Source organism: Pristiophorus japonicus, chromosome 2, assembly GCF_044704955.1.
Source record: "Pristiophorus japonicus isolate sPriJap1 chromosome 2, sPriJap1.hap1, whole genome shotgun sequence".
Taxonomy (NCBI): domain Eukaryota; kingdom Metazoa; phylum Chordata; class Chondrichthyes; family Pristiophoridae; genus Pristiophorus; species Pristiophorus japonicus.
The window spans coordinates 177,687,584-177,710,874 of NC_091978.1; the positions used below are offsets into that span (position 1 = coordinate 177,687,584).

At 46.3% G+C, this 23,291-nt stretch overlaps 1 protein-coding gene across 4 annotated transcripts in view; it reads right to left on the minus strand.

Annotated features, from left to right (window-relative positions):
- LOC139242811 (TBC1 domain family member 1-like) overlaps positions 1-23,291 on the minus strand; it is a 428,759-nt gene that overhangs the window by 105,849 nt on the left and 299,619 nt on the right. For all 4 annotated transcript variants that reach the window (XM_070870508.1, XM_070870511.1, XM_070870517.1 and 1 more), the window contains 2 exons: positions 14,145-14,330; positions 6-167 (listed from right to left, as the gene is read on the minus strand). In XM_070870508.1, coding sequence (XP_070726609.1) covers positions 6-167; positions 14,145-14,330 — 348 coding nt within the window. The remainder of the gene's footprint in view (positions 1-5; positions 168-14,144; positions 14,331-23,291) is intronic.

The window sequence follows — 23,291 nt, forward strand, 5'->3', positions numbered from 1 at the left end:
CTCACCTTGGTCCATGGCTGCATGAATATTCTCCATGTCAAATTTAACCGTTGACCTGACAGGCACGTTGAGCATTTTCTCCCAAACCAGAGTCACTTCTTTTAGACAGAGAGTGATTTCCTCATAATCCAGCTTCAGACGCTTATTCTGCAGGTCACTTTCTGAAGCTACAAAGTAGAAGAAAAACAATTAAAATATTGCTTTGTAAACGATTTTAAGAATACCCAACAACATTACAGGAACAATCTCTCCGCATGGACTGTAATGGTTCTTTCCAAGGAAGCTAGGGATGAGCAACAAATGCCAGCCTTGCCAGAGATTCCCACATCACAATTATAAAAATAAGGTTAGATTTTCCAAGCAGTTTCTTTTTACCTTAATGGCATTTGGTTTCACAGGCCCGAGCAGCTCCAGTGCTCACTCAAGTGGACAGTTATAACATGTAGGCCTAGACTGAGTGCCGACTGGTTATTTAGCTATGGGTGGCACCATGGCCAAGCTTCCTCATGCCCTCACCCTCACATGAATATATGCAGACATGCACACACACTTTACATAGAAACATAGAAAATAGGTGCAGGAGTAGGCCATTCGGCTCTTCGAGCCTGCACCACCATTCAATGTCATGGCTGATCATGCAACTTCAGTACCCCATTCCTGCTTTCTCTCCATATCCCTTGATCCCTTTAGCCGTAAGGGCCACATCTAACTCCCTTTTGAATATATCTAACGAACTGGCCTCAACAACTTTGTGGTAGAGAATTCCACAGGTTCACAATTCTCTAAGTGAAGAAGTTTCTCCTCATCTAGGTCCTAAATGGCTTACCTTTTATCCTTAGACTGTGACCCCTAGTTCTGGACTTCCCGAACATCGGGAACATTCTTCCTGCATCTAACCTGTCCAATCCCGTCAGAATTTTATATGTTTCTATGAGATCCCCTCTCATTCTTCTAAATTCCAGTGAATATAAGCCTAGTTGATCCAGTCTTTCTTCATATGTCAGTCCTGCCATCCCAGGAATCAGTCTGATGAACCTTCGCTGCACTCCCTCAATAGCAAGAATGTCCTTCCTCAGATTAGGAGACCAAAACTGTACACAATATTCAAGGTATGGTCTCACCAAGGCCCTGTATAACAGCAGTAAGACCTCCCTACTCCTATAATCAAATCCTCTCACTATAAAGGCCAACATGCCATTTGCCTTCTTCACCGCCTGCTATACCTGCATGCCAACTTTCAATGACTGATGTACCACGACACCCAGGTCTCGTTGCACCTCCACTTTTCCTAACTATCACCATTCAGATAATCTGTTTTCCTGTTTTTGCCACCAAAGTGGATAACCTCACATTTATCGACATTACACTGCATCTGCCATGCATTTGCCCACTCACCTAACCTGTCCAAGTCACCCTGCAGCCTCTTAGGGCCCAAGTTTCGGGCCGCGCCTAAAATGGCGCAGCCTGGACCTGGACGCCCGTTTTTCGCGCCACAAAGTGCGCCTAAAAAAAACTCATCTATTCTCCGGCTCCCTGCAGGCCCTCTGGAGCTGGGCGCGGCGCAGCACGAGCTGTGGGGGGCGGAGCCAGGCCCCTGCGCTGAAAACATGTGCAGTAGCTCCAGGCGCCCAAAACTGTGGGAGGGGCCCGAAGCACGCAGCCCCTACAGCCCTGGCCGAATGGCCTCACTGGGGCTGCGTGGATAAGGCTCACCTCCCACCTGACCGGACCGGACCCCTGCTCTTCCCCCCCCCGCCCGGCGTCCTGACCTTCCCCCCCCCCCCCCCGACGACCCGACCTCCACTCCCACCACCCCCAACCTCCACGCACCCCCCCACCCCCGCGACTCTCTCCCTGCCCACCCCCGACCTCCTCAACTCTCCCTGCCCACCCCGGACCTCCGCGACTCTTCTCCCCCCCCCCGCGACTCTTCTCCTCTCTCTCCCCCCCGCTCCCGCCCTCCGCGACCCTCTCTCCCCCCCCCGCGACTCTCTCTCACCCCCGCCCTCCGCGACTCCCCCCACGACTCCCCCCGTGACCCCAACCTCCGCGACTCTCCCCCCCCGCCCCCGCGATTCCCCCCGCCACCGCCCTCCGTGACTCTTCTAAACCCACTCCCCCCTGGACCTCCGAGACCCGACGCCACCTATCTGTAAATCCAGCCCGAAGTCTTGGGCCCAGCCATTCAGCGTCCTTCTCTCCCTCCTCTCCCTCTCTCCTCTCTCTCCTTCCCCTCCCTTCTCCCCCTCCCCCCTGTCAGAAACACAGACACTGACAGACAGAAAGTGAGAGACATACACACACAGACAGACAGAGAGATAAGAGACACTGACAGAGACACACTGGGGGGGCCGTCCCAGCACGCTGTTGGAGGACTCCCGGTGCTGCAGTCGGTAAGTAGAAAATGTTTGATTTATTGATTTTTAAAATTTTTTTATTTTTTATTAATTGTTTTTGATTGATTTATTGGTTGATTTATTGATGTATTTATCATTTATTATTGATGATGGCTCTTTATTTGTAAAACTGAAATGTTTAATGTTTGTAAACTTCCCTTTAAACCTCCCCCCACCCCATCCCTGCGTCTGATTTGGAACCTACGCCTGATTTTCTAAAGTGTAGACAAGGTTTTTTCGAACGTACAAAAATCTTCACTTACTCTATTCTAAGTTAGTTTGGAGTAAGTTTTCACTGCCTAAACTTTGAAAACATTCGTAAGTGGCCGGACACGCCCCCTTTTGAAAAAAAAATTCTGTTCCAAAGTGAAACTGTTCTAACTGACTAGAACTGGAGCAAACTAAATGCCGAGAATTCAAATTTCTAAGATACTCCGTTCTAAACCAGTTGCTCCAAAAAAACAGGAGCAACTCAGGCCGAAACTTGGCCCCTTAGTGTCCTCCTCACAGCTCACACCGTCACCCAGCTAAGTGTCATCTGCAAACTTGGAGATATTACACTCAATTCCTTCATCTAAATCATGAATCATTTACAGTACATACTACTAGAAAGCGATCAGGAGTCGAAGCTCCTGCTGATTTTTTCCTCTCCTTAAATCAGAGGCATTGAAGCCAAATGCATTGGCTTAAAAATTTTAAATAGTTTTTAACTGGCATTTTAGGAAGGGGTCAGTCAAATCTCTGAACATACTCCTCCAAAGATTTTACTCAAAATCTTACTTGCAGTACAGACTCGTCTGTCCAAAAATTTGGCATTGTTTATGTGCAAATATTTGCAATGAGTTTTATTTTACTGCTTTATTCATTTTATGTTTAATGATTTATTTCATTAAAATGATGCACAATGTGGAATGTTCCAATCATTAAAGTCTAGTATTTAAATAATATTTCAATAGAAATATAGAGATAATTGGATTTGAACAAGAACAAGAAATCCTCCTTTACTTTCTGCTGCAATCTGCATGCAATGGGACTACATAATGGGCTGGATTTCGGGTTTTTGCAATTTCGCCCGTTTCCGGGCGAAAATCGTGGTAAATTTTTTTTTAGCACCAGGTTAGCGTAAGTGTCAGAGTGGGCAACTTTTGCCAAATTAAAGTTGCCGATGACCGGTAGCGCTAACTCCGGCGTTGCACGACAGATTTTGTGCGCAGAGCCAAAGCTTCGGCCCCGAAGCATGCGCAAATTTTATTTTTTCTGTTTCTTCCTGCGCTCCTGGTCTGCTGTCCTATCACAAATGCTAATGCAAGGAGTGACCGTGTGCATGCGCAGTACACCCGGGGCTGAATCAGCCAGTTTGTATTTTGATGATGGAGCAGGCAGCATGCGAGACGATTTACATAGGAGGCTGTCATGTATCCTATATGGCTACTGTTGGTACTATCACAAGGTGTGCCACCAGAGGGCACAGCAGTGAAAGATTTGTAGATTACCTGTACAGGTGTGCCTGGCCTAGTATAAAAGGCTGGCCACCAGGTGTGAGCCTCACTCTGGAGTTAACAAATAAAGGACTAAGGTCACTACAGTTCAAGTACAACACATTGCCTCGTGGAGTCATTATTGGAGCATTCAAGGACACAACAGTTGGTGACGAGATTATAGACTTTCACACGAAAATGGCTACCCTTGGTACATTACAGCAGTTCGTTGATGGTGATGATTGGGACGCCTTTATGCAGAGGCTCGACCATTTCTTCCAAGCAAACGACCTGGCAGGAGACAACCCGGCCACTCTGGCTGGCAAGCGTAGAGCTATCCTGCTAACCAGTTGTGGGCCCACCGTCTGGCACCAGCGAAGACAATGACCAAGAAGTACAAGGAGCTCGTAACTCTGATCTATGAGCAACTCAAGCCCAAGGAGAGCATCCTCACAGCCAGACACCGGTTCTACACCCACTGACAGCCCGAAGGCCAGGAAATCGCGAAATACACCGCAGACCTCAGGAGGCTGGCGACACCATGTGATTTCGGTAACCACCTCACCGAAGCGCTGCGGGACATTTTTGTCATTGGAATCAGCCATGAGGGCCTTCTTCATCAACTACTGTTGGCGGATACCCACAATCACACTGCAGAAGGCCATCTCTGTGAGCCAGGCATTCATAACCTCGGCCTGCGGCTCTAGGCAGATGACTCACCCTCAGGACTCAAACCCAGCAGGTACTCTGCACCGAGTGGCACCATTTAGAGGCTGGACTGCAGAACACGAACCCTGTCAGGGGAGAGAGAACAGGCCTCCAAGTCCCTTAACTCAGAGTCCACCAAGGGGGGCTAACCAAGTAGCTCAATGCTGGCGTTGTGGAGGGAATCACAGGGCTCACCAGTGCTGCTTTAAAGACTATGTATGCAAAGGGCCGCTTCCAACAAATGTGTAAGAGAAATATGACTCACTGCGTCGATGAAGATGGCCATGAATCCAGTGCAGATTATGAAATGATAGGCAGAGAGGCAGCTCAGTTCCATGGTGAGGTATATAGCATGTTTACCTGCACCACCGAGTGTTCCCCTTTGAGGATGGAAGTCGAGATAGATGGCGTTCCAGTCTTCATGGAAGTGGACACGGGGGCGAGCCAGTCAGTAATGAATCAAGAAGCCTTTGAGAGGCTATGGGACAATCAAGCTGAACGACCCAAGTTGGTCCCGGTTCAGGTAAAGCTGTGCACCTACACTGATGAACTTATCCCAGTCGTTGGTAGTGCAGATGTAAAGGTACTCCATGATGGCGCGGTGCACAAGTTACCTCTGTGGATTGTTGCAGGTGATGGACCAATGCTCCACGTTCGGAGGCACAGCAAGCCCTCACTTGAGGGTGGACCCGGCACCAGAGAGCTGACCAGTACAGCACCCGAGGCACAGATCGCTCAGCACGACTGCGTGGAGATGATACAGTTGAGATGACCCGAAGCACAATCGGATGCAAAGGCGACTTCCCAACTTCGGTGGCAGAACCCGGGGAGAAGAGGATCACCACAGTCGACACCATGGATGGAGGAAAGATGGCGCCCAAACCACAAGGTGAGGCGCTGAAGAAAAAGATGGCTGCGGCCAGACCACGAGGTGCAGCACTGAAGGAGTAACACGTGGCACCAAACGGAGAAGAGGATTGGGGTAAAGCAAGCAAGGCTCTCTTAAAGGAGAGCCTGCAACCCACTACTATTAAAGGGACAGTTCCACACACTCAAGCAATGTAATAGCAACTGTAAGTTAGAGATAAAATGTGTAACTGATGATCAGAGTTGTGTACATGCAATCAGTGAGGAAAAGTCGCGCGATCGCAATTGAAGCTACAGAGTATCCACAACAAGTAATGAAAAGTTGTGCAATGTAGGATTCCAACTGCACGCAGCCAATGCAGCGGGAGACGCCCATCGGGAGCACACAGGTCCAGCGAGCTATCCAATGCTGTAGCCTGCGTCCCTGGGACCAGAGTTATGCACCATGGAGTGTGGCCACAAGCAACCAATACACATGAGCTGCAGAGCAAGCGATCTCAGGAGGGTGACAGCACCGGTATCGATATCCTGCCCCTGATTGGCTCCACCTCTCAGGCACCGATGGCACCAACCGCCACGAGCCTGAAAGAGCAAACTGTGCTAAGGCGCAGCCCCCAGACCCCATCGCCACCAAGGCCATACCCGGAAACGAAGGGTCACCCGCAACAGTCCTCCCAAAGGGGACCGGGACCAGCCAGGATTCCAAAAACAACGCCCATGCTAGTGAGTCAGCAGTTCCCTGTGCATGGCTAGACGACAGCTCCTCAGGGAGCAGCAGTGACCCAGGGTGCAAAGAAAGGACAGGGAGGTCACAGGTATCTGTGAACCTGCCCGATGCTAGGAATCACAGCAACAGCCCCAAGAACAGGCAACTCAAGCCAACTGAGTTCCCACTGCCAGCACTGGGCACAGCGTCGCCACCAGACTGCAGGGACACCACCCAGCCGTTCTGGAACTACTTTGTCCTTACGCACCGTTAATGTCTAACGTACTTGTCTCACAAAGGAATCACAAATGTAATGCAAACTTGTTCTTCTGAGTGTATATGATTGCAATGAGCCTCCGGCATAATCTATATGTGGGGGGGTGGGGGGGTGAAGAGAATGGAGTGGTCAGGGACACACACAAACAGCAACTACCAGCACTCTACTGCACCAACCGCTGACCCAAGATTGAAACAACCTGCCAAGGGTCAACCAGATAGAGCTATGCCCAGAGCACAGTCAATGCAAAGGCAATTTGCACTAAAGGCTCAGGGGAGAATGATGTCATGTATCCTACATGGCGACTGTTTGTACAATCACAATGTGTGCCACCAGAGGGCACAGCAGTGGGAGGCTTGTAGGTTACTTGTACAGGTGTGCCTGGCCTAGTATAAAAGGCAGGCCACCAGGTGTGATCCTCACTCTCGAGTTAACAAATAAAGGACTAAGGTCACTACAGTTCAAATACAACACATTGCCTTGTGGAGTCATTATTAGAGCATTCAAGGACACAACAGAGGCAAACGAATCTCTGTGGGGGCTGTGGAATGAAGATGGCCTGAATTGTACTGGAGCAGTGGATCTGGTGCCCACCCATCAATTTTTAAACAGAATCTGGAGGCAAATTGCAGAGGTGGTCTCTGCCTCCAACACTGTTGTAAGGAGTACAACACAGTGCAGAAAGAAATTGAGCGATCTTTTGAGGGTCGTTGGAGTGAGTACAATTTTTATTGATGCACTCCTTCATTACTTAAATTATAAATTGGACACACTATTTGCCATGAATGATCTTTATACATTATTAAGATTGCTTTCTAAGATCTCAAGACGTTTCCACACTTCAATGTCCTCCTGATGAACCACGTGCAACTTCCAAGGCCATTAAACAGAGGACTGTATTACATTCACACAGTATTGTATAAGTGCTTTGGTGGATATCTGTGTGTGCCACAAGAGCAGATGGACCCTCTTGTAAGCATTCCCATTTTCATCTTTACAAGGAAAGAAATCACACAATCGCCAGGACCAGCAGCAGACAAGCGGCGGTCCGCCTCAGACACTGCCACCCACCAACTTGGAGGAGCGAGTGGCAGGTCTCATCAGTGTCTCAGGTCGGGCAACTGTCCGTGGGGGTGCTGACCTCCTCTTGGAGACTGAGGGCATGTCCTGCACACTCCCTGGGCTGGGTTGGGGCAACGCGATGCAGTGTCTGTGGACTAGGGTTGGGGCAATGTTATGCAGTATTTGTGGACTAGGTTTGGGGCAATGTGATGCAGTGTCTGGACTAGGTTTGGGGCAATGTGATGCAGTGTCTGTGGACTCGGGTTGGGGCAATGTGATGCAGTGTCTGTGGACTAGGGTTGGGGCAATGTGATGCAGTGTCTGTGGACTAGGGTTGGGGCAATGTGATGCAGTGTCTGTGGACTAGGGTTGGGGCAATGTGATGCAGTGTCTGTGGACTAGGGTTGTGGCAATGTGATGCAGTGTCTGTGGACTAGAGTTGGGGCAATGTGATGCAGTGTCTGTGGACTAGAGTTGGGGCAATGTGATGCAGTGTCTGTGAACTAGGGTTGGGGCAATGTCATGCAGTGTTTGTGGACTAGGTTTGGGGCAATGTGATGCAGTGTCTGTGGACTAGAGTTGGGGCAATGTGATGCAGTGTCTGTGGACTAGAGTTGGGGCAATGTGATGCAGTGTCTGTGGACTACATATAATGGAGTACCGACGGTCCTTCAAATGAGCCGATGCTATGCGAGCTTCCTCATGTCACCCTGCCCCCTCCCCTGCTGCTAAACACTCACCTGTTGCTTTCTACTTTCAGATGACCAGTCACAGGCGCTGCATCCCTCAAGGGACCCCTCCATGTCAGGCCATCATGTGGGAGAGGAGGAGGACGAGGAAATGGAGTTCATCGATCAGCCTACTCTGGGGAAGGCAGGACAGATGCGCTCGACAACTCTTTTCCCACCGGCAAGCACCAAGTCAGAGGTTTTACATTCCCGGGCTTTGTGATTTCTGAGGCGCCTGGGACTAGGTGTGCAGCAACGCAGTTCTGAGTTTGAATCCCATAGGCCATCTTGCCAGAGGGTGAGTTTGTGGTAATAGACAATGGGGCAGGAATAATAAACTCAAACACTTGTACTGAGATTGTCCCAAGAATAATTTGGGGAATTCACAGCACAGTGCGAGAATATTCACCAAGGGTTAGTGGTGGCATTGTGGCTATGATTGCTGTCATTCAGGTACACCTTATTTTCTTATCTTACCCAAGCGTTCTGATATTTGCGCATAGATGATTCTGTTCACGTTGTTATACTCTCTTCCCACCATGGGAGCTACCCAACATGGTCAGATTGGCAACTCGCACATTCGGATATCTCTTACCCTGGCCTGCCATTTGCCTTGTAAGAGGTGGATGGAAATTCTGGCCATTATTGGGCTAGATTTTCGTCTCATTGTGCCCCGTTTAGCGCCTGGGCAGAAAGGATTGGGAGAGGACATAGTATGGCCCCCATCTTTTAAAATGTCCTCAAATGTCCTTTAAACGATCTATAAACGTACATAAAACTTCACTATGAGAAACGCAGCCTTCCTCTCCCAATCCTTTTATGCACTCAACTTCTTCTCCGTTTTAAAGATGGCGCCGTTAACGCTGAGTGCGCTCTGGGTCCGACCTGGATGCGACTGCTTTTTGCTGGCGGGTTCCCGGGCTGACGCTAAATCGGGCGCTATGTTCGAAAGTTCCGCCCGGGGCAAACGGTGAAAACATCGGGCGGGCGCCAAGTTCTAGTGCCACCGCAAAGCCACTGCTGAAAATTCCGCCCGGGTGCAAAATGTTGTGCGTCTCGTTTCGCGCCAACATAATCATTTTTGCGTTCTGCCCAGGCGTAAATGGGGCGCAATGAGACGAAAATCTAGCCCAATAATGGCCAGAATTTCCATCCACCTCTTACAAGGCAAATGACAGGCCAGGGTAAGAGATATCCGAATGTGCGAGTTGCCAATCTGACCATGTTGGGTAGCTCCCATGGTGGGAAGAGAGTATAACAACGTGAACAGAATCATCTATGCGCAAATATCAGAACGCTTGGGTAAGATAAGAAAATAAGGTGTACCTGAATGACAGCAATCATAGCCACAATGCCACCACTAACCCTTGGTGAATATTCTCGCACTGTGCTGTGAATTCCCCAAATTATTCTTGGGACAATCTCAGTACAAGTGTTTGAGTTTCTTAAACAAATGAAGATGATTTTGGATCACCTTAAGATTTATAGCTTTGTTTTGCCATTTGACTGATCTTTTGGATTTACTCTCCAGCCAGTTATTACCTTAACATTCCACCTAGCCCTGACCAGATATCTGTCATCACATAATGAAGAAACTTATTTATTGTAATTTTAACAGAGAATCCATCATTTCACAGAACTGCCTTAAAGCATTAAGCAGAACACCAACAGTGATACCTAATCCACTTGTTTTTTTAACATTTATTTTCAATTTTTCCCTCTCTCCCGAAGGTACGGCCAATGCTCAAATACTTCATTCAAGCGCACATTCTTCATGTGCAAGCCTAGATAGTGAAACATCTGGCTATTCGATAGGAATCACCACAAGGCCTGATCCTGCCTGCACCCAATATCCATAAGCTTGTACTTTCTGGCAAGGGTCACTGGATAGCAATCGCAATTTGGAACCCAGGCTGAATCTTTCCCTCCCAATCATAGCATTTCCACCACTACCCTGGTGAAGATCAGCTAACCTGATGCAGACTAGGGCTTGTACAGAGTTGTGGGGCTAGCTGCTCTCTTGGAAATCATAGGCCTCCCCTGCCATCGACATTTCCAACCGCATACCCGCCTCCCCCCCCACCGGCCACCTTCTCAAATTGGAGATCTCGCAAAGCCGATCCCGCTACCTACCTGGTGACGGGACGGCCTCTGGGCTGCACAATTTTCTGCTGCTTACCGCATGGAACAGGTGGGAAGTCGGCCGGCGGGATTTAAATGAGGCCTGAGAGTTGGGATGGGTGTGTTTCTAAGTCACACTGCTACCTACCTGGTCAATAACCACCTGGAATTAAAATCAGGGCCATTACCATTTCTTTTGACTGAGTAAACTAGTTTGGCAGTCTGGAGCTATTTGCGAAGCACAGTTTTTACTTCCATGGTCCATATATGTCAAAGTATAAACACGTGCACAAAATCAAATTGTTTGAATCGTGCCTTTTTTTTATTCATTCACGGGATGTGGACATTGCCCATTTTAATGGGCCAATTCAAATATTGGAGTTTCTTGTTTTGACTCCTGTTGTAGGAATTAATGTGATATGTGAACAACACAGATTTTATCAGCAGTATCCAGTTTTATTTTCACCTCCTCCTAAATTTCCGTCAGGATCAGCAGCTGAGATCTTGTCCTGATAAAACATGCTCCCCATCCTTCATTCCTCAAGATAATTAATTTAGCCGCACCCATCATGTTCAAGGTTTAAATAATACCCAGTTATCATCACAAGGATAAACCCAGAATCTTCCATATTTAATAGAGCATGGATTGAGTGGGATCCAGTCAATATGTGCTGCACTCAAATACCAATCCAGGTTTAAAATGTAGATGTTGGATGAGAACATTTTAGATGTGCCAAAATCATTTTCATACTTTGTGAAAGATATACCCCAGGATGACTGAAACGCAGTACAATGGACTCCAGTTAATGGGCGTGTTCCTTTACAGGAAAGTTTAAAGTTTCATTTTTTGCCGCCTTCCATGCTCGAAACAAAGAGCCATCTCCAATCAAGAGGGCAGGCAGGTGGGTTCGCTAGTACCAGCTACTAGAAGTGTGCTAAAGAACGAGGATGTGCTAGGCCTTCTCGCAACATTTCTTCAGACACAGTTGAGATGAATAACTCACCATGCGAGAGGTAGGTCCATGGAGAGACATCCTACCATTTATGTAAATTTAAAGTTTTGCATGAACTTTTGTGCTCATCTAAGAATTTTTTGCTCCCGAATAAAATTTACTTAATTCAGCCCCAATAATACAACCTAAATTAAACTCAGAAAAGTATCCCTTACCGCACTAAGGGAAAATAGTCTCCTTCCCACATTAACCAGTTTTACCTCTTCGTGATGCTCGTCACTGGAGCAGTTTGTAACCATAAAATTTCTCCATTATATAACTTTTCCCCTTCTGACTTAGTGTTACATTTTTGTAAAAACTAATGGGTATAATGGACACTATCTTTCCTTGATAGACCACAAACTGAGACTACAGTTAGAGAAAGCAAGTCAGATGCTTTCCCAACAGGGAACGGTAGTTTAGTGATTATGTTACTGGACCAGTAACCCAGAGCCGAGAATTCAAATCCCATCACCGCATCTGGAATAAAAAGCTAGTGTCAGTTGTAATTGTAATTAAAAAACCATCTGGTTCACTAATGTCTTTTTGGAAAGGAAATCTGCTGTTGGGCCTATGTGGATTAGGGGATTAAATATAGTATCTCCAAATTTGCGGATGACACTAAGTTGGGTGGCAAGTGTGAGCTGCGAGGAGGATGCTATGAGGCTGCAGAGTGACTTGGATAGGTTAGGTTAAGTGAGTGGGCAAATGCATGGCAGATGAAGTATAATGTGGATAAATGTGAGGTTATCCACTTTGGTGGTAAAAACAGAGAGACAGACTATTATCTGAATGGTGACAGATTAGGAAAAGGGGAGGTGCAACGAAACCTGGGTGTCATGGTACATCAGTCATTGAAGGTTGGCATGCAGGTACAGCAGGCGGTTAAGAAAGCAAATGGCATGTTGGCCTTCATAGCTTGAGGATTTGAGTACAGGGGCAGGGAGGTGTTACTACAGTTGTACAGGGCCTTGGTGAGGCCACACCTGGAGTATTGTGTACAGTTTTGGTCTCCTAACTTGAGGAAGGACATTCTTGCTATTGAGGGAGTGCAGTGAAGGTTCACCAGACTGATTCCCGGGATGGCAGGACTGACATATCAAGAAAGACTGGATCAACTGGGCTTGTATTCACTGGAGTTCAGAAGAATGAGAGGGGGTCTCATAGAAACGTTTAAAATTCTGACGGGTTTAGACAGGTTAGATGCAGGAAGAATGTTCACAATGTTGGGGAAGTCAGAATCAGGGGTCACAGTCTAAGGATAAGGGGTAAGCCAATTAGGACCGAGATGAGGAGAAACTTCTTCACCCAGAGAGTGGTGAACCTGTGGAATTCTCTACAGGAAGTTGTTGAGGCCAATTCACTAAATATATTCAAAATGGAGTTAGATGTAGTCCTTACTACTAGGGGGATCAAGGAGTATGGCGAGAAAGCAGGAATGGGGTACTGAAGTTGCATGTTCAGCCATGAACTCATTGAATGGCGGTGCAGGCTCAAACCGGCCGAATGGCCTACTCCTGCACCTATTTTCTATGTTTCTATGTTTTCTAAGTATGACTCCAGATCCACAACAATGTGGTTGACTCTTAACTGCCCTCTGAGATGGCCAAGCAAGCCACTCAGTTGGCAGTTCACCACCACTTTCTCATGGCCAATTAGGGACTTGACAGCGATGCCCACATCCCATGAATGAATAAAACAAAAAGATTGGGAAGTAATCAGATTATGGAGGCTGTGTTTGCAAGATGAGGCAGAATTCAGCTGTTTCTGGGTAATACAGATTGAACATAATAAAATAATAGGAGCAGGAGTAGGCCATTTGGCTGCCCGAGCCTGCTCAGCCATTTCATAAGATCATGGCTGATCTGATCGTGGGCTCAGCTCCACTTCGCTGGCCGCCTCCATAACCCTTCACTCTCTTATCGTTCAAAAATCTGTCCATCTCCACCTTAAATATATTCAATGACCCAGCCTCCACAGCTCTCTGGGGCTGAGAATTCCACAGATTTATGATCTCGAGAGAAGAAATTCCTCCTCATTTCAGTTCTAAATGGGCGACCTCTTATTCTGAAACTATGCCCCCTAGATGCCCCCATGAGGGGAAACATCCTCTCTGCATCTATCTTGTTGAGCCCCCTCAGTATCTTATATGTTTCAATAAGATCACCTCTCATTCTTCTAAACACCGATGAGCATTGGCCCAACCTGCTCAACTTTTCTTAAGGAGTTGGAGCAACACACAGAAAGGGACAATAATATGAACTATCTGCAAATTTAATTTACTGATAATCTTGACAACTATAATCCTAATTTGATATGGAAGATCTTATTTCAAGTCTTTATTTAAATAAAAGTTTCTGCAAAGATGTACATATTTTCAGTTCCGTCAAAGGAATGCAGCTCATTAGTCTATAACATTAGTCTGGTGTTCACGGCCAGAGCCAAAATTAAAATCTCAGTGCTCTCAGTCTTCTGGAGAGGTCAGGTATAAGCTTAAAAGAGTTGCAAATCTGTTGGAAGAGGCTCTCCTTGTGAGTGATAATTGATTCTGTACTCTCTATTCCATCACAACAGTTCATTCACCATGCGGGAAAGCACGAGTTTCTCCACATTTCTAGATTAGTGAACCATTTTACCAAAAGGCAGCTCCAATCTAACAGTTAAACAAGTGGAAAAAAAACCCCAGAAATATGCTATACATTCGCACTCCAACTTGAGCCCTGACCACGAGCATTCTTGGTTTCCCATACGGACGGGTAACATTGCAATGGTTCGGAGACATCAAGAATATTATCAAAGTTTCACTAACCTTGTAATTTCTGGTTTTCCTTCTCCATTCTCAGAAGCAGTATCTGCTGAAGAATAGCCTTCTTCCACAAATCTCGGAGCTCCGCTGACGTGCGCTTCCTTTCCTCTGCAACTGCCCCCAGGTAACTGTCATTATATGTTGTTGCCAAAGATGTCCTTGAGGTAACCTCACCTGCATCTGAATGGTCTGTGAAGACAGTAATTAAAGCAGAAATTCTGAGGAGGACTTCCCACAGGCAAATCAATAAAGAATAGAAATAAAATGCGCACTTACCTGAAGCTGCTGTGCCCGCTGGAACTCCCGATCCATAGGCCTCCTCTCCCTGCGACGCGCAGCACGTGCACGTTGGGACGTCCGCAGGAGTCACGTGTGCCTGGATACCCAATCACAGGTAAGTATTTTCTCATTCATTGTAATAGGAATTTCGTAAGTTACGAAACTCCTATTACAATGAATGAGAAAAACCCCAAAACTCACCCAAAATACAAAAACATTTAAAAAACACCTCACACAATAAATTAAAAATGTTACACATTTTTTAAAGAAAAAAAATTGCCGATTTAAAAAAAAAAGTTAGGGTTTAAAATAACATTATCTGAGTGGGCAGGGTTTTAACATAAATGTGCTTTTTAGTTTTTATTTTAATCATGATTTTTCTATGTTTTTAAACTCTTACACCTATGCGCCTGCTTTTTCAGGCGCAAGAGTTTTGAGGACATTTACCGTGCAAGATATGGGTAAATAGCCCAAACTTCCACATACAAATGTCCTCATTCCCGATCTGCGGATGATCCGTCAAGCTCCAGCTTGACCGATCGGAAAAGCCGATTTTCAGCGCATGCGCATTGCGTGTTGAAAACCAGATTTTCCGGTGCCTTCCAGGTTCCGCAGAAACTTCGTATGGGCCCGGGACTTCGGAAATTCTGCCCCGTTATCATCTTCCGATATCCTTATGTAATTTAGCATAACTTCCCAATAGCTTAACTAGTTAAATGTGAACAGAGTCATCTTAGACCATGAAGGTTTCAGGTGCGATCCTCTGTTTGTCCCGAGTCAGCTGATCTTAATCAGGGTGCAACAATTTGCATAGGACCCCTAGACTCGAGTGAAAAATGTTCAGCATCCTAATTCCAACTGGTATCTAGTGATTTCTGATAGAACTATATCATATCATGAATGAGCACTTTTGTAGCAGGAGGAAAATTGGAAAGATTAAAAAAACGCACTTCCTGAAACAAAAATAACTTTTTTGAAATCCAGTTAAGAATTGGTAACTTGAATGCTGACCTAATGGGTAGTCCTGAGACTTATACCCATTTCTAGGGCATTAGGCAACTGTCTCAACTACTAAGCAACCAGCTCTTGGCTTCTTTTTTTAGATCAACATTTCAAAGATAAAAGAGGGACATGCAATGAAAGGCTAGCATAATGAGTACATAATCTTCTCAAAAAAAAAGAACAGCAGCTGCGTAGATGTCCTATTAAATGAAAGTACCGGCTTGCCTACAGACTAGAAGTTCCCAGGTTTAATTCCCAGTCTGCCCATAATTGTCTGCTCTCAGCCAGGACAGCAGTCGGGTCACAATTGCCTTCAACATCCCTGGAGGAAAAGCCACAGTCTGCTGCTCCTAATTGCCATCCAGTGACCCCTGCTTGAACTATGTGTACATTAATGTCGGGAGAGCCGAGCTCAGCTGTGATAGCCTTTAGCTTCAAATAGCTGCTGACCATCACCATCTAGGATCGCATGTTGAAGAATGGCAACTTGGCTGAGGTGCAGAGGGTTGCCAATACCGTGGACCCTAGCAAGATACTACAACTGGAAGAAGCAGGGAGACACGTAAAAAACAATCACGCATTATAATCAGGATCACAGAATCATACAGGACAGAAGGAGGCCATTCAACCCACTGTGCATGTGGCTCTTTGAACGAGCTATCCAATTAGTCCCATTCCCCTGCTCTTTCCCCAGAGCCCTGCAAATGTTTCCTTTTCAAGTAATCAACCAATTCCCTTTTGAAAGTTATCAATTAATTTTCTTCCACCATCCTTTCAGGCAGTGTATTCCAGATCATGAATACTTGCTGCGTAAAGTGATTCTCATCTCCCCTTTGGTTTTTTTTATCCAATTATCTTAAATCTGTATCCTCTGGTTACCAACCTTCCTGCCAGTGAAAACAGTTTCTCCTTATTTATGCTATCAAAACCCTTCATAATTTTGAACACCTCTATTAAATGTCTCTGTAACCTTCTCTGTTCTAAGGAGAACAATCCCAGCTTCTCTAGTCTCTCCACATAATTGAAGTTTCTTATCATTCTAGTAAATTCCCACTGCACCCTCTCCAAGGCCTTGATATCCTTCCTAAAGTGTGGTGCCCAGAATTAGACAATACTCCAAATGAGGCCAAGCCAGTGATTTATAAAGGTTTAGCATAACTTCCTTGCTTCTGTGCTCTATGTCTCTATTTATAAAGTCAAGGATTCCATATGCTTTTTTAACAGCATCAACTTGTCCTACCTCCTTCAAAGATTAGTAACATGTAACCCATGAGTTGCCAGTGTGGAGATTCTCAAAATCATAGTTTCAATGGCTCTACATAGGAATCAAATCACAAATCATTTTTATAGGTCTTAAAAACGAGCTAAACCAACAATGACAACTTGCATTTATATAGCATCTTTAACATCATAAAGCATTCCAAGGCACTTCACAGGAGGCAAAATTGACACAGATCAAAAAAGAGAGAGGTGGAGAGATGGAGAGGTTTGGGGTGTGAATTCCAGAGTTTAGGATCTAGACGGCTGAAGGCGCGGCCTATGAATGGTGTAGTGAAGGAAGGGGGAGATGGACAAGAGACCAGAGTTGGAGGAATGTAGATTTCTTGAAGGGCTGTAGGGTTGGAGAAGGTTACGGAGATAGGGATGGAGGGAACTGGACATGATTGAGAATTTTAAAATGGAGGCTTTTGAGGACCAGGAGCCAATGTAGGTCAACATTTCATTTAAGAAATACAATTCAAGTCCTCAAAAGGATTGGCGCAGATGCATTCCAAAGATAAAAGTGTAATTATACTGAACTTCTGAGTTAATTCTAATTTTAAAGTGAGCTGTCAAGATGAAGCCAAACGAGTATCAAATTATACCATATGTGGGAGTTTGTGTGAGGGGTTGATGGCTTTTGCCAGGCCTCTATTGCAGAGGGATATAAACAATGGATGTTCTATCAGTCTTATAAATGGATTCTACTGTGGTTGTAGAATGGATGGTAAATGCAGAGACCAGAAAAAAAAGTTTTAAATCTCAAGTCCAATTAAAATTGGAAATCCAGGATCACACAGCCTAACTTGTTGAGTTGCATTGTTTTAAGGTTCTTGCATTTGAGAATCATTGCTATAATCCTCAAATAAAACCCAAACAACCCACATTACAGAGACTTTATTAGTGGGAACTCTCAGCTGCCAATTCTTACACGATACATTTTTAGTTGCTGTGACACAATGTTTGCTTCTGAGCAGAAAAAAGTTTATTATTTTAAATAAATAGTTTTCATATTACAGTTTGTGTACAAAGGGTTGGACTATTACAACTCTTAAAAAGGAATCAAATGATTGTATTTTTGATGTTAAATGAGTATGCCCAGTTTTATATTACAGATAGCATGCACTCTACCCCTTCTGAACCCAATTTAAATTGTTCCTGGAAGAACAGCTCTACCTTAAAAATAAGTGTGTGAATCACTGCTTCCCACGTAAACTGGTGCTGAGTGAAACTGGCAGAAGTTGCCCACAATTCACCAAGTCACTCCCAAACAGGAAAATCTAACTGTGCTGTTACGTCAGAGCAGAGATGATAAAACTATGCATAAAATCAAGTGCAAAGCGTAAAGCTACAATCTAGTGAAAATCTTAAAGATAGGAGTTGCAAGTTGAATTTAAAACAAGCACATTGGAATACGATTGTCTGACTGTAAACCAATCTTTCTTCTGTGAATAGTTATCCAGTAACATTATCCAGTCAGAATATTTTGAACAACTGACTATGGTATTTAAACATAGACCAGTTACACAACCTTATTATTCACATTCACAGGGTCAAGATGTCTATTTGATCATTTTTGTTAATTCAACATTGGACATTAGCAATATAGTCAAATGGTATATCAGCAACCCTTCAGGGGGCCACTTCCAAAGGTGCACACAGATCTGTCCAAGAACACAAAATGTTGAAAATAAAGGTTTCCATGTTTGACACCACATTAACAGAAACTCTACATGAACCTTACATAAAATACGCAAGTGTCTACCCTTGTGTTGTTAGTTGGTATGATTGGACTAGAGTGAGGGTGAGTGTGAAGGATGGCTACTGAGATGGGGAAGTGATAATGTAGAGAGAGAGGGATGGGTGGAGGTGCAAGGTAAGTTGGTGTGGGTAAGGATGTGCAGGAGCAGCTTGGGGAAGGCAGAGTGACGCGGATATGATGAATGCCACAGCAGCATGAAGTTGAGTGTGGCTTTACAGTAACATTTCGTGATCTATTGAGATCTCTGAAGGGTTTGTGCCACTGCAGCCTGGTCCTTCTGATGACATCCCTGCTTGTGTCCTCCTGTGCAATGTGCAACCAGGATGCATTGGTGTCCTGGGGAGGTCTCTTCTGTCGATTGGAAGGGAAGAGAACCTCCCTGCGTGCTGTGATTTCCTCCATAAAGCATATGGAGAGTGTTGTGTATGGAGAAAGAGTCAGACTGAACACTGTGAGCTCAAAGTAAAGTGTGACCGTAGTCTTTTATTGCAGGTTTCCAGAGTGTCTCTCCAACCTGTGAGGCCTCCTTAAATACCTGTGCTAGGGGATTCATTGGGACTCCAGGGGATGAGCCCTCTGGTGGCTGTGCAGAGTAAATACAAGTATATATATAACACTCCTCCCCCACCCACAAAGTCAATAATGTAACTATTTACAATGTGAGTCGATCTGGGGCCCTTCTTGCCCTGGTTGATCGTCTCGGTGTGAAAGCTGGTGTTGTTGAATCATTTGTTGGGCCCTCACTGGGCTGCTGTGCAGCTGGCCATGCTGGGCTGCCTGGTGTGTTGGGCCCTGCTGGGCTGCTGCGGATGATGGGTTCTGCTTCGTGGTCAACCGTGGTGCCGGTTGCCACTGGTGTGTACGTTGGGGGATCAAAAAATGTAGGGTCCAAGGTGGGTTGCTCAGGGTAGTCCGTGAATCTGAGTTTGATTTGGTCCAAGTGTTTCCGGTGAATGAGTCCATTTGAAAGTTTGACCCGAAACACCCTGCTTCCCTTTTTGGCCACGACAGTGCCAGGAGCCCTTGGGACCTTGTCCATAATTTAATACAAATAAAGGATCATTGATTTCAATCTCGCATGACACATTTGTGCTATCATGGTGTGCACTTTGTTGAATCTGCCTGCTCTCTACCTGTTCTTGTAGATCAGGGTGAACTAACAAGAGCCTTGTCTTAAATGCTCTTTTCATGAGCAGTTCAGCAGGTGGGATCCCAGTGAGTGAGTGGGGTCTCATGCGGTAGCTAAGCAGGACTCAGGATAGATGAGTCTGCAGTGAGCCTTCAGTTACCCTCTTCAAGCCTTGCTTGATGGTTTGCACTGCTCTCTCTGCCTGATCATTGGACGCTGGTTTAAACGGGGCAGATGTTACATGTTTGATCCCGTTACGGGTCATGAATTCTTTGAACTCAGCACTGGTAAAACATGGCCCATTGTCGCTCAGCAGGACATCGGACATGTGGCAAACATGGCCCGCAGGCTTTCAGTGGTGACAGCGGACGTGCTAGCCGATATTATCTCACATTCAATCCACTTGGAGTACGTGTCTACAACCACAAGGAACATTTTATCCAAGATCGGGCCTGCATAGTCGACGTGTAGTCTAGACCACGGTTTGGAGGGTCAAGACCATAACCTTAGCAGCGCCTCCCTGGGTACATTGCTCAACTGCGAGCATGTATTACATCTGTGAATGCAGGACTCTAAGTCCGCATTGATATTGGGCCACCACACGTGGGATCTGGCTATCGCTTTCATCATTATGATGCCTGGGTGGGTACTGTGGAGGTCATTGATGAAGGTGTCTCTGCCCTTCTTGGGGACCACTACTCAATTGCCCCAGAGAAGGCAGTCTGCCTGTATAGACATTTCATCTTTGCACCGCTGGAACGGCTTTATCTCTTCCGGCATTTCCACTGGGACACTGGACCAGCTCCCGTGAAGCACACAGCTTTTGACTAGAGATAATAAGGGGTCCTGGCTTGTCCAGGTTTTGATCTGCTGGGCAGTGACGGATGATTGCTCACTCTCAAATGCTTCCGTAACCATGGCTAGATCTGCGGGCTGCGCCATTTACACCCCCGTGGTGGGCAATGGCAGCCTACTGAGAGCATTGCCGCAGTTTTCTGTGCCTGGCCTGTGGCAGATGGTGTAGTTGTATGCGGACAATGTGAGCACCCATCTCTGGAGGCGGGCCAATGCGTTGGTATTTATTTCTTTACTCTCGGAGAACAGGGATATAAATGGCTTGTCAGTTTCCAATTCGAATTTTAGCCCAAACAAGTATTGATGCATGTTCTTTACCCCTTAGACACACGCTAACGCTTCTTTCTCAATCATGCTGTAGGCTCTCTCAGCCTTAGACAGACTCCTGGCTGCAGTAGCAACCGGTTGCAGTTTCCCAAAATCATTAGCTTGTTGCAATACACACCCAACGCCGCATCACATGCTAGTACCAAACGCTCACATGGATCATACAACACAAGCAATTTGTTTGAGCATAACAATTTTCTCGCTTTTACAAAGGCATTTTCTTGGCTTTTGCCCCAAACCCATTCGTCCCCTTTTCGTAATAAGACATGCAGTGGTTCTAACAGTGTGCTAAGACCCAGTAAGAAGTTAACAAAGTAGTTCAGGAGTCCCAGAAACGACCTCAGCTCCGTCACGTTCTGTGGCCTCGGTGCGTTCTCGATTGCCTCCGTCTTCACGTTGGTGGGACTGATGCCGTCCGCCGCAATCCTCCTTCCCAAGAACTCCACCTCAGGCGCCAGGAAAATGCACTTCGAGCGTTTTAACCTGAGCCCCACGTGGTTGACTCAACTAAGAACCTCCTCCAGGTTCTGCAGATGCTTGACTGTGTTCCGACCTGTGAACAAGATGTCGTCCTGGAAGACCACGGTGTGCGGGACTGACTTCAGTAAGCTTTCCATGTTTCTCTGGAATATCGCCGCCGCTGATCGGATTCCAAACGACCATCTGTTATAAACAAAAAGACCTTTGTGCATGTTGATGCAGGTGAGGGCCTTTGATGATTCCTTCAGTTCCTGCGTCATGTAGGCTGAAGTCAGATCCAGCTTCGTGAATGTCTTTCCTCCCGCCAGCGTTGCAAAGAGGTCATTGGCCTTTGGTAGTGGGTATTGGCCCTGCAGAGAGAAACGATTGATAGTTACTTTGTAATCGCCACAGATTCTGATGGTGCAGTCTCCCTTGAGGACTGGGACGATAGGACTGGCCCACTCGTTGAACTCGATGGGGGAAATGATGCCCTCATTTGCAGCCGGTCCAGCTCGATCTCTACCCTTTCTCTCATCATGTATAGTACTGCTCTTGCCTTGTGATGGATGGGTCGCGCCTCCGGAATTAGGTGGATCTGCACTTTTGCTCCTTGGAATTTCCTGATGCTGGTTCGAACAGCGAAGGAAATTTGTTTAAGACCTGGGCACTCGAAGTGTCGTCAGTGGGCGATAGTGCTTGGACATCATCCCAGTTCCAGCATATCTTTCCCAGCCAGCTCCTTCCAAGCAGCGTGGGACCATCGCCCGGTACCACCCAGAGTGGTAGCTTGTGCACCGCTCCTTTGCAGGAGACCTTGATGGTAGCACTGCCGATTACAGGAATCAGCTCTTTCGTGTAAGTTCTTAGTTTTGTGCGAACTGGAGTTAAGACTGGCCTTGAGGCCTTGTTGCACCACAACCTTTCGAAAGTCTTTTAGCCCATGATAGGCTGGCTCGCGCCTGTGTCCAGCTCCATTAACACCGGGAGTCCATTTAGTTCAACATTCAGCATTATCGGGAGACAATTCGTGGTGAATGTGTGCACCCCATGTACCTCTGCCTCCTCGATCTGAGGCTCTGGTTCGTCATGATCCTTCGTGGATCTTTCCTCCTCTGCAATATGGTGGTTTGCAGGTTTAACAGGCTTTGCAGCTTGCCTGCACACTCGTTGGAGGTGTCCCATTGTTCCACAGCCCTTGGAAACATACTCTTTGAATCGGCATGAATGGAAACGATGATCACCCCCGCAGCGTCAACAAGATGTTAATGGCCTTGCATTCATCACCCTTGATGGTGGACTCAGACATCTGCAGACGTGTAGCTGCAGTTATGTGTGACCTCCCTGTATGTTACGATTCGAAAAAATCATCACTTTCTTCACAGTACTTGTAGCAGCACTTGTGTGCTGAGAGATTTGCTTAGTATTGTCACAAGTGGCAATGAACGCCTGGGCTATCGCTATGGCCTTACTCATGGTTGGGGTCTCTACAGTCAAAAGTTTGCGAAGTATGGTTTCGTGGCCAATGCCAAGTACAAAAAAGTCTGAGCATGTGCTCCAAATGTCCTTCAAATTCACAATGTCCTGCAAGGCGTCTTAGCTCGGCGACATAACTCGCCACTTCCTGGCCTTCAGACCTTTTGTAGGTGTAGAACCGGTATCTCGCCATCAGAACGCTTTCTTTCGGGTTCAAATGCTCTCGGACCAATGTGCACAAATTGTCGTACGATTTCTCCATGGGTTTCGCTGGAGTGAGCAGATTCTTCATCGGGCCATACGTTGGTGCCCAACAGACGGTGAAGAAGATTCCCTTCGTTTGGCAGCGCTCTCTTCCCCATCTAGCTCGTTGGCCACGAAGCATTGGTCGAGTCGCTCCACAAAAGTTTCCCAATCTCCCTCCGAGAATTTCTCCACCTTGCCCACTGTTCTCTGCATCTTTGGGTTCGCTATCTGTATCTCGTCGCCAGTTGTTGTGTATGGAGGAAGAGTCAGACTGAACATGGAGAGCTGAAAGTAAAGTGTGATAGAGAACCGGTTGGCAGACAGGAGGCAGAGAGTTGGGATAAACGGGTCCTTT